At 38.3% G+C, this 14,410-nt stretch overlaps 1 protein-coding gene across 6 annotated transcripts in view; it reads right to left on the bottom strand.

Moving 5' to 3' along the window:
* ATP7A (ATPase copper transporting alpha) overlaps window positions 1-14,410 on the bottom strand; it is a 31,130-nt gene that overhangs the window by 12,276 nt on the left and 4,444 nt on the right. For 4 of the 6 annotated variants that reach the window (XM_069810929.1, XM_069810934.1, XM_069810930.1 and 1 more), the window contains exons 2-9: window positions 10,083-10,219; window positions 6,554-7,043; window positions 5,080-5,814; window positions 3,109-3,315; window positions 1,924-2,087; window positions 1,206-1,367; window positions 521-597; window positions 113-338 (exon numbers count right to left, since the gene is read on the bottom strand). In XM_069810929.1, the coding sequence (XP_069667030.1) occupies window positions 113-338; window positions 521-597; window positions 1,206-1,367; window positions 1,924-2,087; window positions 3,109-3,315; window positions 5,080-5,814; window positions 6,554-7,043; window positions 10,083-10,190 (2,169 nt within the window). In that variant the 5' untranslated portion in view covers window positions 10,191-10,219. Of the gene's footprint in view, window positions 1-112; window positions 339-520; window positions 598-1,205; window positions 1,368-1,923; window positions 2,088-3,108; window positions 3,316-5,079; window positions 5,815-6,553; window positions 7,044-10,082; window positions 10,220-11,255; window positions 11,542-13,587; window positions 13,879-14,410 lie in introns of those variants that run through there. The other 2 variants (XM_069810933.1, XM_069810932.1) reach the window with 2 other exon arrangements.

Here is a 14,410-nt window from a genome sequence, read left to right as displayed (position 1 = left end):
AGCATTCTGAATCAGCATAATTACAGTCACCTTTTCAAATTTAATTTCTTCATCGGCTTCCATTTTGAGTGTTTAAGACCAACAAACGAGGAGTTGTCATATTTCCACTTACCTGTACAGGGACACAGAGTAAAAACGACAGAAAATTCATAACAGACAATCCTGGTAGGAGCTGGTATTCCAGGACCATAGAGGAGTGAAGGGCCTCCATCTCCTCATTGCTCATGTTGTGATGTGCACGAGCATCTGCAAGCTGACTGTCCATAACCATCATGTAAATCATCAGCCCCATGACAGGAATACAGAAAACAAGACTCACGACAAAAGACCTTTTCCACCTCAGATTTAAAAAAAGAAAAAAAAAAAGAGAAAAAAATTTGTTTTGCAGTCAAGTGCTGGATAACATTTTAGCTAGCAAGTCTGCACAGTCACAAAAAAAACATTTCACAACGTTACTGTTGATTAAAAAAAGAAAAATCAAAGATGTTTATAGAATCTAAATATGTTCAGGAATACTTACTGCCTTATTTCCTGTTTGTGATCTAGATGACTAGCAGATCTATCTTTTTTGACTAACGAAGGAGTGAAACCCAAATCCTAAGGAAAAAAGCATAATAATAAAGAGAACAGTAGATTTTTAAAGATATTTTGTGTTCATATGAAGTTATTGACAGATTATTGATGGTGCCAGCCTTACATTTGATTTACTTTATTAACATTTCTGATGCAATTGTTACTATTTTTTAGTTACCTTGCAAAGACAGAAATGCAATCTGATGTAGAAATCAACCTTTCTAGAACATTAAAATGCTATTCTAAAATGTGGCTTTCCAAAATGGTTATTCCTGAAGCACAGAAGGAGGGAAATTGAGGGAGAAAGAAAAGAAACTTTTTTCACCTCTGTCCTGCTACAGTACTTATGGATTTGCTTTGCTCTTCTGCAAACCTATAGCTGGTATCTTCAACTCTACCACAGCCTGGCTTTCCTAGGACTTCTGTCCAAAAACTTAGGAAAAATCATAATAAAGCATTGCTTTTGAGCCATAACATGCATATTATCTGCAGAAACCTGCACTAAGAAGATAGCAGATGGAAGAAAAGACACAGTTTTTTTCTTTAATAGTCTTCCCTTCTGTTTCTGGGGTATGTAACTCCTCAAAGAACACTGAGTATTTTATGAGACTTGGTGCCCTCATGAAACTTACCTTTATCACTTGTATAACATCTCGAGGACCTATAATTTCAGGATCGTATTTAATGTGTGCTTTGTTGGTTGCAAGAGCTACTGAGCAGTATAAAACACCATTAGTCTTCATGAGGGTGGATTCTATTTTGTGTACACAAGAAGCACATGTCATTCCTCTCACCTGTAAAACAAAGGTTTCTTCCTGTTATCAGAGCCACAGGTTACTCAGTAAATGCACCTTAAAAAGCAGGAAAAGTGCTTATGACTGTCCTGAATTACTTATCGCATATTTCTGGGGTTTGAAGCAGTGAGATGGAGCCCTCTAGTTAAGGATGAGAGCATTATAGAGGAAGCATAGCATAAAGGCAAGGTTATTAACCTCTGCTAAAGCTCTGCTGGCTCTTCATGCTCAGAGCTGGGGTGCAATGAGCCAGACTCTGCTACAAAAAAAAAAAAAAAAAAAAAAAAAAAAAAAAAAAGAGGTACATTCCTACAATAGGCAGAGTACTCAAAAAACACAGAAATACTTCTCCAACTTCAGTGTAGTAGTCGTGAACCAGCAGTTTGCAGAACAAGATATAGTTTGTGATACATACCTGATGTGCTCTTACACTTTATTTTTTGTAAATTAAGCTCTATTATATGATTAACATTTTAGGAAGTGGATGCTTACACAAGCACATCCAATAGATAAAAATAATAAAGATGGGGGTGGTTGGTTTTAATTACTAGCTTACAACAAGTTCCAGAATTCCATCTCCTTCACCACAGTTTTCCATCACAGTAGCTCCAAATCCCAGCTCCCGTATGAGCTCTGCAATAGCTGAAGGGTGTATGACAGCAGGATTATACCTCACTTCTGCCTTTCCTGCCATGAGGGCAACAAGTATTGAATGTATTCCTACAAAACAAAATGCACGAATGGCAGATCGTGTTTAAGAAAAACACTGCATTTAGGGTAACATGATGGCACAATAGCAATTTCTTGAAATTGAGAAAGCTACCACATTGTAGGTACATATAAAGAAAAACATCATCATTTTTGGAAGATACATCAACAATGCTACAAAAGCACCTGAGTGTAGGTGTGAGAGGAAAGTATTAAAAACATCAACTCATGTGGAATAACAGTCTAATTACAAACATTCAATCATGTGAAGAGATGGGCTGTTTTTATTTAAAAGTTCTTCTAAAATACAGTTCTGCACATTTGTTTGATCTGCATTTACCATTTCTAAAAGCCTTTTTTTCAAGAGAGAATATGTATGAGAAAGGGTAGATCTAACAATGTGCAATCCTACTGTACACTAAGTGAAAAGGATTTAGGTTCATCCATTTTGTAGGATGAAAAAGATTAAATTCCAGGTAAACTTGGAAGACATCCATCTTCATTACAATAATTAAACAGTCTAATTAATGACTCTTCATTACATCATAGTCATGCAACTATTTGTCCCTGCAAATATAATCATCACACTGACAGAAGATAGACTTAGTTGTCCTGACTCACAGAGCTGAAAGTAACTTATGCCTCTTTAATCCATATTAATACTGTCCCTCCCCAATAGCTCCCTTCCTAATACAGGCACATATGCTTCTGCCTTGAAGTTGCAGATCTGGGCACATCCCTCCAGTTTTAGTTTCAAAAGGATCCATATTTGATCCCTATACTCTCTTTGGAGCACTCCAGCTCCTGCTTTTGTGAAGGCAGTCTCTAGCCAGCATGCCTGCAAAGCAGCAAGAACAACGCTGTTTTCATCTTATGAACTGGCAGTGAGCAGGCTATGTTCTCATCCATGAAACACTCCAGCAATGATACTTCTCTTGACAATCCACCCATTAAAAATGCTGTACAACAGCTAGATGGATTCTCTAAAAGAAACGCTTAGAAATGTAAGAGATTGCACTGACATGTATCTTACCATCTTCTCTTCTCAAGTTTCTCTCAATGTTGGCTACACACGAAGCACATGTCATTCCTGTGACTTGGACGTAGCACTTTGATATAGTCTTTGTCTCTTGTCTAGCAAGGTGGGTTGCTGACACTTTGGAAGGAGGCTCGGTTTTGTGAGATTCCAGCTGCACTTCTGCTGAGGGCTGAGCTATTCCCACAGGTAGTTCTGCCTTTGCTGAAAAAGAGATTGCAATGCATAACATTATGAACAGCCACTGCAATGAGGCATAAGCTGGTACTACACTGGCCATAAATACATGTTACAGTAAATTTAGACCAAAAAATGGTAATTGTACAAGCCTTGTCAATCAGATTCATCCATCTGTCTGTCAATTAAGAGTAAGCAAAAGAAAACAAGACAAAGGCTTGGACCACTGATTAACTTACCATTTTGTTACTATTTTTCCTTTTGCCTTTCCTCATTGTATTTGTCTGTTCTGTTGCACATCCTTTGTCCTCTTCTGTAGGTTGTAAGCTAAGCCTCTGTGTTGCAACCTTACTTTTATGCACAATTTTATTGACTTTACCTGGGGCACAAAGCTCAATTTGTAGGCAAGTGCATGTTTCGTAAGCAAAGCCAGTGTTCTTGACCTTAGAGAAGGGTTCTCAAACTACAGACAACTGCTTCTTACAGCAGTTCAGGGGATGCTATGTTTATGCAGAAGTATGAAAGGAATGAAATGGGAGCACCTGACCACTTCTTCAGTGATTGCCATAAAGTAGCTCACGTACTGTATTTCTCTAAATTTAATCTTACTGAATCAAGAAATGGAGCTTCCCTGTCCTCTCAGGACGCCTGTATTCTCGCCATATGCCTTCTACTATCTAGCCATCTGCTCCCACCGTGCAATTACTTTTAGTGTACCAGTCATCACAGTAAGCATCTGTACATCTTTTGGCTGGGACAGGGTTAATTTTCTTCACAGTAGCTTGCATGGTGCTATCTTTTGGATCTGTGACCAGTGTTGGAAACATGCCGATGTTTTAGTTATTGCTGAGCAGTACTTACACAGCACCAACAGCCTTTTCTGTTTCTCACGCTGCCCCACCAGCGAGGAGGCTGGGGGGGGCACAAGAAGTTTGGAGGGGACACAGCCGGGACAGCTGACCCCAACTGACCGAAGGGATATTCCAGACCATAGGATGTCATGCTCAGCAACAGAAGCTGGGGGAAGGAGGAGGAAAGGGGGATGTTCGAAGTGATGGCATTTGTCTTCCCAAGTAGTTGTTACGCATTGTGAAACCCTGCTTTCCTGCAGATGGCTAAACATCTGCCTGCCGATGTGAAGTAATGAATTAATTCCTTGCTTTGCTTGCATGTGCAACTTTTGCTTTACCTATTAATCCATCTTCATCTCAATCCACAGGTTTTCGCTCTTTTGCCCTTCTCTTCCCCATCCCACCGTGGTGGAGTAAATGAGTGGCTGGGTGGTGCTTAGCTGCCTACCAGGGTTATCTCACAACAGCATCATTTTAACTTCCTCAGTGATGTCCACACTCTTCAGATTCTTGCCACTCCTCAGTCATGCCTAAGCCTGGTTAAATATCCCTTCACTAGTTACTCCACAGGAGCCAAGTCTTTGATAATTCACTATTAAAGAAACTTCAGTGCAGCAATCCGTAATATTCTTCACAGCTAGCAAAGCTCCAATTCCATATTCATGCCATGAATATTATACAATAGCAAAGTGGAGCACCGTTTGAACATCAGTGTTTATCTGACATATTTATATTTCCAGATACCTCAATCATTTTTAATTAATCTGATATATTAAAGGAAGTGCACGTATATTTAATTATCTCGTTGACAGTGAAGATATAAAGTTTCTCTTGGCAAGCACGAAGTATATGTCAACTACAAAGTTTCATCTTGTGCGGTACCAAATCATGAACAGAACTGCACAATCCTTTTAAATTTAAAAGTTTAATATGTCATTACCTGATAAAGACGCATCAAATCCCATATCCTCTATTGAGGATTGCAAGTCTTCTGGGCATGTTTGGAGAGGGTCATATTCTATAGTCGCATTACAATTTGAGAGAGAGACATGAATAGATTTTACACCTGCCTTTTGGGATATGACTCCCTCAATGGACTGCACACAAGAGTTGCAAGTCATTCCCTCAATATTTATCACAACAACTTGAGTAAGTGGCTGGCTAGCATCCTTCAAAGCAGGATGAGGAGACTTCAGTGGAGAAGCCAGCGTGGAGAAAAGTGCTACATTTTCGTATTCGTCAGGAAGGCTGACTTTAAATGTCTCTGGAGACACTGCCTCTATGGCTTTTCTCAGTACATCTACGCTAATTAAGTTTGGGTTATAGTTTATAATAGCAGAGTTCTTCTCTAATGAAACAACTATACTTGTTACTGATGGGAGTGCTGATATGGTACTCTGAATATTGAGGACACATGAACGGCAGTGCATGCCATCAATTCTGAAGACAATTGTCTTTGTATTATTCACATTTGAGTTTTCTTTCAGTGCTGTCTCCGAGCCTTTGGTCTGAGTATTCCTCAACCTTTCCAGGTCAATAGCACTGAGCTTGAGGGGTCTAGGCTGCTTTTTGAAAGATGCTGTGAAACCCGCAGCTTCAATTTGATGTTTTATTTCTTCTGCTGTAATTAGATGAGGCTGGTAGACAACAACAGCTTCCCGATTGTCCAGGGACACTGAAAATTAATCAATAAAAATAAGTGTGTATTACTGCCCTAAGCTTAATATGCACATTGCCCTAAGAGCAACAGATCTCGTCAAAGCTTTCCATGAATGCTTTAAATGCTTAGAAATGTAACTGCTATGGAAAGGAGATTTAATTGGTTTGGTAAATATCAAATAATTGAGCTCTTCAACCATTTTTTGTCTAGTACTACAATTTTCAACTCCTCTTTTCCTCAGTTTCTGCTCCTTCCCCAGGACTTTCACAAATGGCATTACTATTTCTTACTGAATTTATCCTTCTATCAGGGGTCTGTGGCAATACATTTTATGCCAGCGCTATTTATACAGGTAATTTTGTCTTGTCTTTTAGGTACAATCACATACATGCCAATATTAGTTTTTAATCCAACAGAAAAACATAAACTAATATAAATTACAATACAAAAAAAGACATCTGTTATTACAGATTTCTGTAACTGGTAATAAAATTATGGAACATGACTATTCCAGTCTCCCTACCAAAATACAAAGAAACCACTGAATACTGTCACTGTAACAGCAACAGCCTCACCACAATTTGGGCCCCTTTCTTCACTTCTAGTCCAAATCAAACATGTAACTGAACACCTGGTGCCACAAAGAGTAATTGTCACACTAAGCTATCTAGTCTAAACCCAAGATCTCTTCACAATGCCATCAGAGAACATCATGGTCAACTTCAATTTATATAAAAAACCATTTAGGTATTACCTTTAATCCGCTGAATTCCTTGCAATTTGCCAATCTTCCCCTCAATGGTGCTGGTGCAGGAGTGACAGGTCATCCCCTCTACTTTCAGGCGCAGCACAACGCTACTCGCTTGAGACCAGCTGGAATCTTCACAAGTTCCAGGCGTTACCTCTGGTGCAAAGATACTTAAATCTACTCCTGGGACCATTTGCATAATCTGCTTGCCATTTATAATGGAAGAAATGAAAGTCACCACTGCAGTTTTTTGATCGGAGGACAATTTAACATCCAAGATACCTTTGTTCTTTAGAAGTGTACTACAAATCTGTTTAGACGTTAGAGCTGACTGAGTAGGAATTGCAAGAAAAATAGTGTCAGGTAAAACAGGTTGTGGGTTTGAATCAGCTGATGTAGCATCAAATCCCATGTCATATATTGCTTCCTGCAGTGTTGCTGGAGTCTGCAGTTTTGAGTCATAAATGACGACTGCATTCTTATCCTCTAGAGATACCTTGCAAGGGAAAAAAAACGAAACCAAAACAACTTAGCAAAGTGCAATACTAAGAGATGAGAACTAATATCCTGCATGAGACTAGAGATAGCTTTTACTTGCATATATTAGTAATACTTGTCAGGTATAGTTTTATCCATCACTACACACCTTGAAGAGTAAAACCATACCAATAGCCTCCATAAAGTAACTTCTGCTCATCTGTGCAACAACACAGCTAGAAAGAACAGATTTCCCCCCCCCCCCCCCCCCACCAGTTCAGAATCCTTTACAAGTCTGTCTGGTCACTTCGACTTATGACAACCAGACAGCATCAATGCATTTAATGAAACTTCCAGAGCCAAACTCTCTTGAATTATGATGACTAACCCAATTAAATCCCAAAAGCAAAACAGCCCACAGAAAAAATTCTAATCACATGTACAATTCTGCAGTTAGTAATTACCCTTAGGCTACAAGCATGGAAGAAAACACTCTTTGAAAAAACCCACAGATTTAAGTAGCAGTGAAAGGAGTCCAGTATTACTAGGCATCTTAGGCACAGGCTGTTAACTTGCTATGAGCAATAAAGTGCATCAGACTTCACAGAGCAAAATTCATTTTCGAAACTTGATATATGACAAACATTGACAAAGCTGTTTTTCCTCTCTCTGTACATTTTGGTGATCCAGAGACGTCCTGATTTGGCACTAACCTTTCACATCAGATGGTACAAATATCCTCAATTTAATTTGCTCCCAACTGATGATATATCAAACACAATTATTGCAGTTTCCAAATGGGAAAGCTGATGCCTGCCAGAGGCCCAACACATTATCATTCAATTCTATCTTTACCCTGGGCAAAGGTACAACCTAAAGACCACAGTCATTATTATATTAGACCAGTAAAATCACTTTAAGAACCACCTTTCTTCATTTTTGTCCCAATTATGGGCCTTAGCAGAATTAGCAACATGGACATTTATTGGTTTCATTGCAGTTGGAGGCAAAATAACCTAAATGCAGCTCTGTTTATCTGTATTAGCCATCTAACACTCATCTCCCTTGCTGACCTAATTCAGAATCACTAAACAAAACCCTGTTTTATTATTCTCAGAGATTTTTCTGAAACAAATGATCTGGCTAAATTGAAGTTCTGATGCTATAATGAGGATAATTACTAAATATGACATCTTAAAAGTTTCTTATAGTCCTGTTCTATAGACTAAGTTTTTGTAATACATTTTCTTGCTGAGAGTAGTTTTAGAAATAGTATTCAGCTTTGGGATAAGGTATTTACTTTAAAACCTAAATACAAAACTCTTAATACTGTTCTTTTAAAAACCTGCTTCATTCCTTATGTAAAAGACACTATAGGATGCACATTGTCTTCAATCAAGTTAAAGTACGAATCTCTCCTCCTCCTACCTCAATTCATCTGCATATTCTCAGAAATTAGCTGAAACAACAAAAAAGCAAGGTTGACAATTAAGTCTTTTGCTAGAATAAGGGAGAAAGGAAAGATTCTGAAGTCGGCTTATTTGGGGGTATTATTTTACAGGCTGCTTTTGGCCTTCATTGCACTTTGTGCTTGCAGATACCCAGTGATTTATCTGACCATACCATGCCACAGATGTTAACAGTGGTACCTCTACTTCTAAAACAGTCTGTTCAGTGCTCCAAGGTTCTGGTGTCACCAGCATCATATCGCGTTAAAGCTCCATTAAAGTTGAAGGAAGATGAAAAAGGATGCATCTTGTAAGTATTGCTGCTGTTCGCCAAAAACTTCTGTGTGCGTACATGAACACCTACTTCAGGCAAAAGGAAACTGTACTAACTAGTGCCATCATTTGCCTTTGTACCAAACGGCGCACCACAGTGAGTCCTTCCAAATCAGCTAGAGGTAACAGTCACATGCCCCCAAATTAAGACAGTGTACCCTATTCGGGGAAGGAAAGTGTTCACCTAAGACATATCCACTAAAACAGAAATTATCTTTTGATGAAACCAGGAAGGTGTTACCTTCTTCAGAGTAAAATCAACCAGAATGTTACAGCATGATTTCAGTACCTAGATACCAAGTAATTAAACTTCCAATTTTCTGTTGCTGCTGTTGTTAGGACTGTTATTTCTAGCACAATTTAGGTCATAAAACTAATAGGAATCTCCCAACTTTTAAATTGTTTCCATTATTAAAACTACTGTAAAATGATGTACTGTGTAGGAATAACCAGCTCACCCTGGAGTACTCTACAGTCCCAATATTTTGCCCATGGTAGAAAAAATACTAACAAAATATTGTTATCTCCTCTGAGCTAAGGAAAAAAAAAGTTAAAATCAAGTCAGATCAAGGAAGTCTGGATTAAGGGCAAACCAAGTAGCTCAGTTAACAGTTCAAGACTACAGTTCTGCTCTCCTTCTCTCATTTCCTCGTAGACAGTACAAAGGAAAGGAAACTTCTAATGCTTGAAAGAGCTAGCAAAACTATCCTTTGTCACCTGGATTAGCTACTACTCTTATTTCATGAACCACAACAAAACAGCTTTATTTTTCATGGTGGGTCAACTACCACAGGATTAACTGGACACCTCAAGCCCACAAATGCTTTTGAACCTGTGCAAGTGATCTCTGTGTACTATTAGTTTGAAAGAAAAGGCCTGGAGGCTTGTGAGGAAATATTGACATTTATTCAGTATAAGGGACAAGGACAGGTTGCTTTTTTTCACCAGTATAAGTCCCAGGGCTTTTGCTTTAGCTTATTTAAAAATTTCCTGTTCTTGCCATGTTTTTACTTTTTTCTCATTATTTCACTATACTGAATTAATTGTAAAGCAGAAAATGACTTAAGAGTAACAGATAATGACTTAGCTCCCACTGCAGTAAAATAAGCACTGGTTTTTCTTATATCAGAAATACACTAATGCAATTCTAACATCAGCTTCCCACGAAACGTACAGAAAATACTCTTTCCACATATTTTTCCTTCCTTGGTATATACTTCATAATGGTTTTTATGTAAGAACAAAGCTTTGTAAGAAATAGTGATAGTGTCACTTACTTTAATGTTATGGATGCCATTCATCTTCCCGACATGCTGTTCAATGGTTTGAACACAGGAATTGCATGTCATCCCCTCCACACCAATGACTATGGATTTTGCCTCCATTGTGAAATTCTACTCAAGTCTTCTCATTGCTGTTGGCGAAAAACAATTAAGACATTTGCTCTTAAATCATTTCACAAAGGTTGAAATCAAAACAGGGATTTAACAGATGATATACTTGGCCACATTTAACTCTAGCAGATGTCAAAATCTGAGCAAAGCTGAACAGGAAGCAGAACTTCAGGTATTTATTCCTACAAATTTTCAAAAAAGAGAAAGGGTTCAGACATTTATTATTTCACATGTGTTATAATCGAGATCACTTAATCGCCAGCAGCAAGCTGTGATTCACTGGTGTGTGAGATAAAACAATAGGGAGAAGCGAGTGAGAAAGAGACACACCAGCTCTCAGAATGCTAGAATGACAGAGGACGGCATGTAAGCCACAGTGGTGCAGGCGACGATCGTGGTTTTCCACACTTATAAATCATATATTATCCTATGCTAGCAAAAACAAGTGATACTGAAATTAGCCCTAGGAAGCTAATCAAGCTTTTTCCACATCTGATTCAGAAAACTCTGATTTCTGCTCCTCTGAAGATTATCATTATTTTTGCTCATAACAAGCCCCTCCCCAAATGACTGAACCTAAATGAAATTAATTTGTAGAAATAATGGCTAATACAAAGGACTTCTTTTGTCCCATGCACAAACTGTTAAGTAACAGAGGGGTAAAGAGGCTAAGAGAAGTGGTTTCAGATTTTTTTTTTAACCTTTTGAAAATTTGCATTACCTTCTCCAATGACAGAGAGATTAGCAACCAGGAAAACTACTACAGTCAACTACTTAATGTTTGGCTGCAGTGGAAACAACAGCAAATTTTGATGATTAACTAAACAGCTGAACTTAAGCACGTGCTTAACGTGTTTTTTGCCCTGGGGACTTATCTTGGAAAACTAAATTACATTAAGTATTAACGATGTTTAATAAAATTAATTTTCTTGCTCCTTGGTAACATTTCAGAACTGTTCCCTGTTATAGAAAATCTGAAAGTTTCTGGTTTCACTTTGAGACATGCTACAAACCGTGTAAGAATACAAGGATATTGCATCATAGAAATGGGTTTACCTCACTGATGCACAAAACTAAATGCTGAAGCTTAATCAACAAGAAATAAAGACAGTATAAACTTGTGAATTAGTGAAGTTTCCAATAGATGAAATACATATTTTTCCTTTAACGTTTTCTGTGAAGAGCCAGGAACACATTGCAAATTTCTGTCAGCCACTAACCTGTGGGAGAAATTAACTATAATTTCTAGGTCAAAAAAAGAAAAAGAAGTTTAACTATGTAAACAACATGAAAAATAGTCTCAGAAGTTGATTTTAAAGATTTGTCTTCCTAATGCATCTCCTAATATCCTCAAATGACCAGCTAATTCATCTAAACTGTGGCATGAACCTTTGTATTCTGATGGGCAATAAGAGTTTTGTTCAAGAACTGCAGAGTAAACGACCAGCCAAACCAAGAATTAGCGCACATTAATGATAAGCATGGCTAACAGACAGGGATGTTCGGTAAGGCGTAAAGGCAACCTCCTAGCCATAAGGACTTTCAACATCTCTATGCAACAACGTAGGGACCCTTTTCACTGACAGGTGCAGAGCCTAAGCAGCACTCCCGCAGATCAAATCCGATCGGAACCTTGAACAACCTGCAACATCGCACTCTCCTGAAAGGCGTCAAGTATTTACTCTGAATGTATCGTAAAGCGCTAATGCTTAATTCTTCTATCGCAATCACGGATGAAGTTAGGAAGCGTAAGTGCTGCACGACGAGATGGGTGGCTGCGGAATCAGAACCAAAAGCCGCATCCTGCTCTCCTCCTGTGTCCGGATGCAGGCGTGGGCGCGTGCAGGACACACTGCAGCACGAGGTGGTCTCAGTGCCAGGATACAGAGGAAAGAGCTCCCACAAAGTGGGGCCTCGGGCAACGACAGCTCTGATTATCGCTAAGGCTGGCCAAGAAAATAGCATTAACAATTGCACTGGCTGTACTAACCGGGTGCTGCCGCCTCAGAATATAAACAGTGGCAGGAAGTTACTACGACTAAAGAAGGCATCATATTATGCTATAGTCAGCAGAAAACAGGAACAGTAACTCATCCCTGCTAAGAACAGAAATAAGACAACTAACTCTACCTGAAGTTATTACAGATCTCACTCTACCTACTCTTACAAGATCTGAGTTATTAGAAACCACACAAATATTTGTACATAAATATTCACACATTACAGAAATAGAGAACTGTCACCTGACACACAAGAGAATTATGAATTGACGGAAGAGTGTATTTTAAGCAAACTTCACATGGTAGGTCCTTTCTCAGGCTCACGTGCACACTCAGAAGTACAAGATATTTTTAAAAATAACACTATAAAGCTACCCAAGAAAATACAGGCTTTCATGTCATTATATTGAAATAGGATCAATCCTTACCGATTACCTCAGCTCTTCCATAAGGAATGCTCAGTCCATATAGAGCGAACAGAGACACAATTGTAACTCCACAGTCAGGGAGCAACAAATATCCTACAAGGCTGAAGTACAAATAAGGTTTCACAAAGTACTTGAGTTACAGTGTGCTTAGTGAGCACATCCAGACACATCCAACTAACTGAGACACAATAGTCTATCATAGGCAGAGTCAATCTGTCCTCTAGTAAGGTCTGGATGTAAGTGAATGTAAAAGCATTTCAGGTACGTGATCAACTTGAACTGCCCTGACAACTGCATTATTACTGTATTTTGAAAAAAAAATATAAAGTAAGGGAATACTTTGGCTGTGAGCTGCTATCTAAGATAATCAAAGGTTGGCAAGATGTTGCCTTGGATGAAAGCTCTGGTACAGCTGTACACCAGTCTGAGAAAGTCTGCTGAGCTCCTGGCTATCTTGCCTGTTCTTTGGTTTAAGAGACTCAAGCTACAGCACAATAGTATCCATTATTACAAGAAACTAGGATACAGCAGTAAAGTCTTTTCTGTAAGTCATATGTCAAACAAACAACAGCCACGCCTGTAATATGGTGTACTAGTACTATTAAAGTGATTATACCCGCCATGAGCACTGCTACCGAATGCCCACCAATGCATTAAAAGAATTAACTGCTTATATATGTAAAAGTAACACCATACTTTTTTTTTATTTAACATCTACTATTATTATAGTTTGTTATGGACAAAATATTTCCTCCATTTTCTCAGTTTGTTTCTTTGCCCTTCTGCTGTTCATTTCACATATAATCACTTCCACCATTTTTTACACAGACCCATGTTTTCCTACTTAAAAGGCAGCATGTGGAAAGAGAAACAGGGATTATTAGGGCTATTCTGCCTTAGTGGCCTAATTAAGTAAATAAAGTTTGTAAAGGGACTTCATATATGATGGCTGATATTTACAGAAGTGGAAGAAAATACTCTGATTGCAGTAATTCAGGACCACTTACAAAGCACATTAGAATCCTCCTATGTCAGTACAATGTCCTGTTTATGTTTCAAGCGAATGCTTCACACAGACACAACCTCTCCTTTAAAATAAAAGGCATCATCTGCTATTTGTGTTTGGATTTAAGTAATAAGTCAAAAGCAATCAAGTTTCAATCATTCCGCTCTCCCAAGAAGGATTTTTTGTTGGGTTGGGGAGGTTTTTTTAAAGACTGCTCTCCTAGGACCAACTGAGCATGGCCCCATGGCGTTAGGCATTGTATAAACACAGTAGAGAAAATCCTTTCCTGGAAAAGATTGTAATTCAAACATGCAAAAAGTATAAAGGCGTAAGAGAAAAACAATTTTTTTTTTTTTTAACGCCTCAAGGCCCCAAAGTACTAGGACTGAATCCAGAACTTCCATCATAGAATTTATCTGTTGGATCAAACTGTCTCTTCTTTTTGTTATCTGACTTTTAACTAAGAAATGCTACGGGATCTATATGATATATGCATCATTAACAGCTCTCTGTTGGTGGGGAAGACAACAAAAGAGGACTTTTATTTGCTTTGTTGCAATTGCTAACAGCTTTCACATAATTTTTAAAACACACTGTTCTCTAAAAAATGTGCCCAAGTCTACAAGTAGAAAATGAGCTATTTGTAAGCAATACTGTCTCTTCACATCAGTTGCATTATATTATTGACATTGAATAGAGAAACAGCACATTCACAACCTCAGTTTTCTGTACAGCCTTACTGAGATTTCTGAAGACAAAATTATCTGGATTTCCAGT

Source organism: Haliaeetus albicilla, chromosome 23 (assembly GCF_947461875.1).
Source record: "Haliaeetus albicilla chromosome 23, bHalAlb1.1, whole genome shotgun sequence".
Classification (NCBI taxonomy): domain Eukaryota; kingdom Metazoa; phylum Chordata; class Aves; order Accipitriformes; family Accipitridae; genus Haliaeetus; species Haliaeetus albicilla.
The sequence above is the reverse complement of the archived record's forward strand: the minus strand, read 5'-3'. Positions and strand labels throughout refer to the sequence as shown.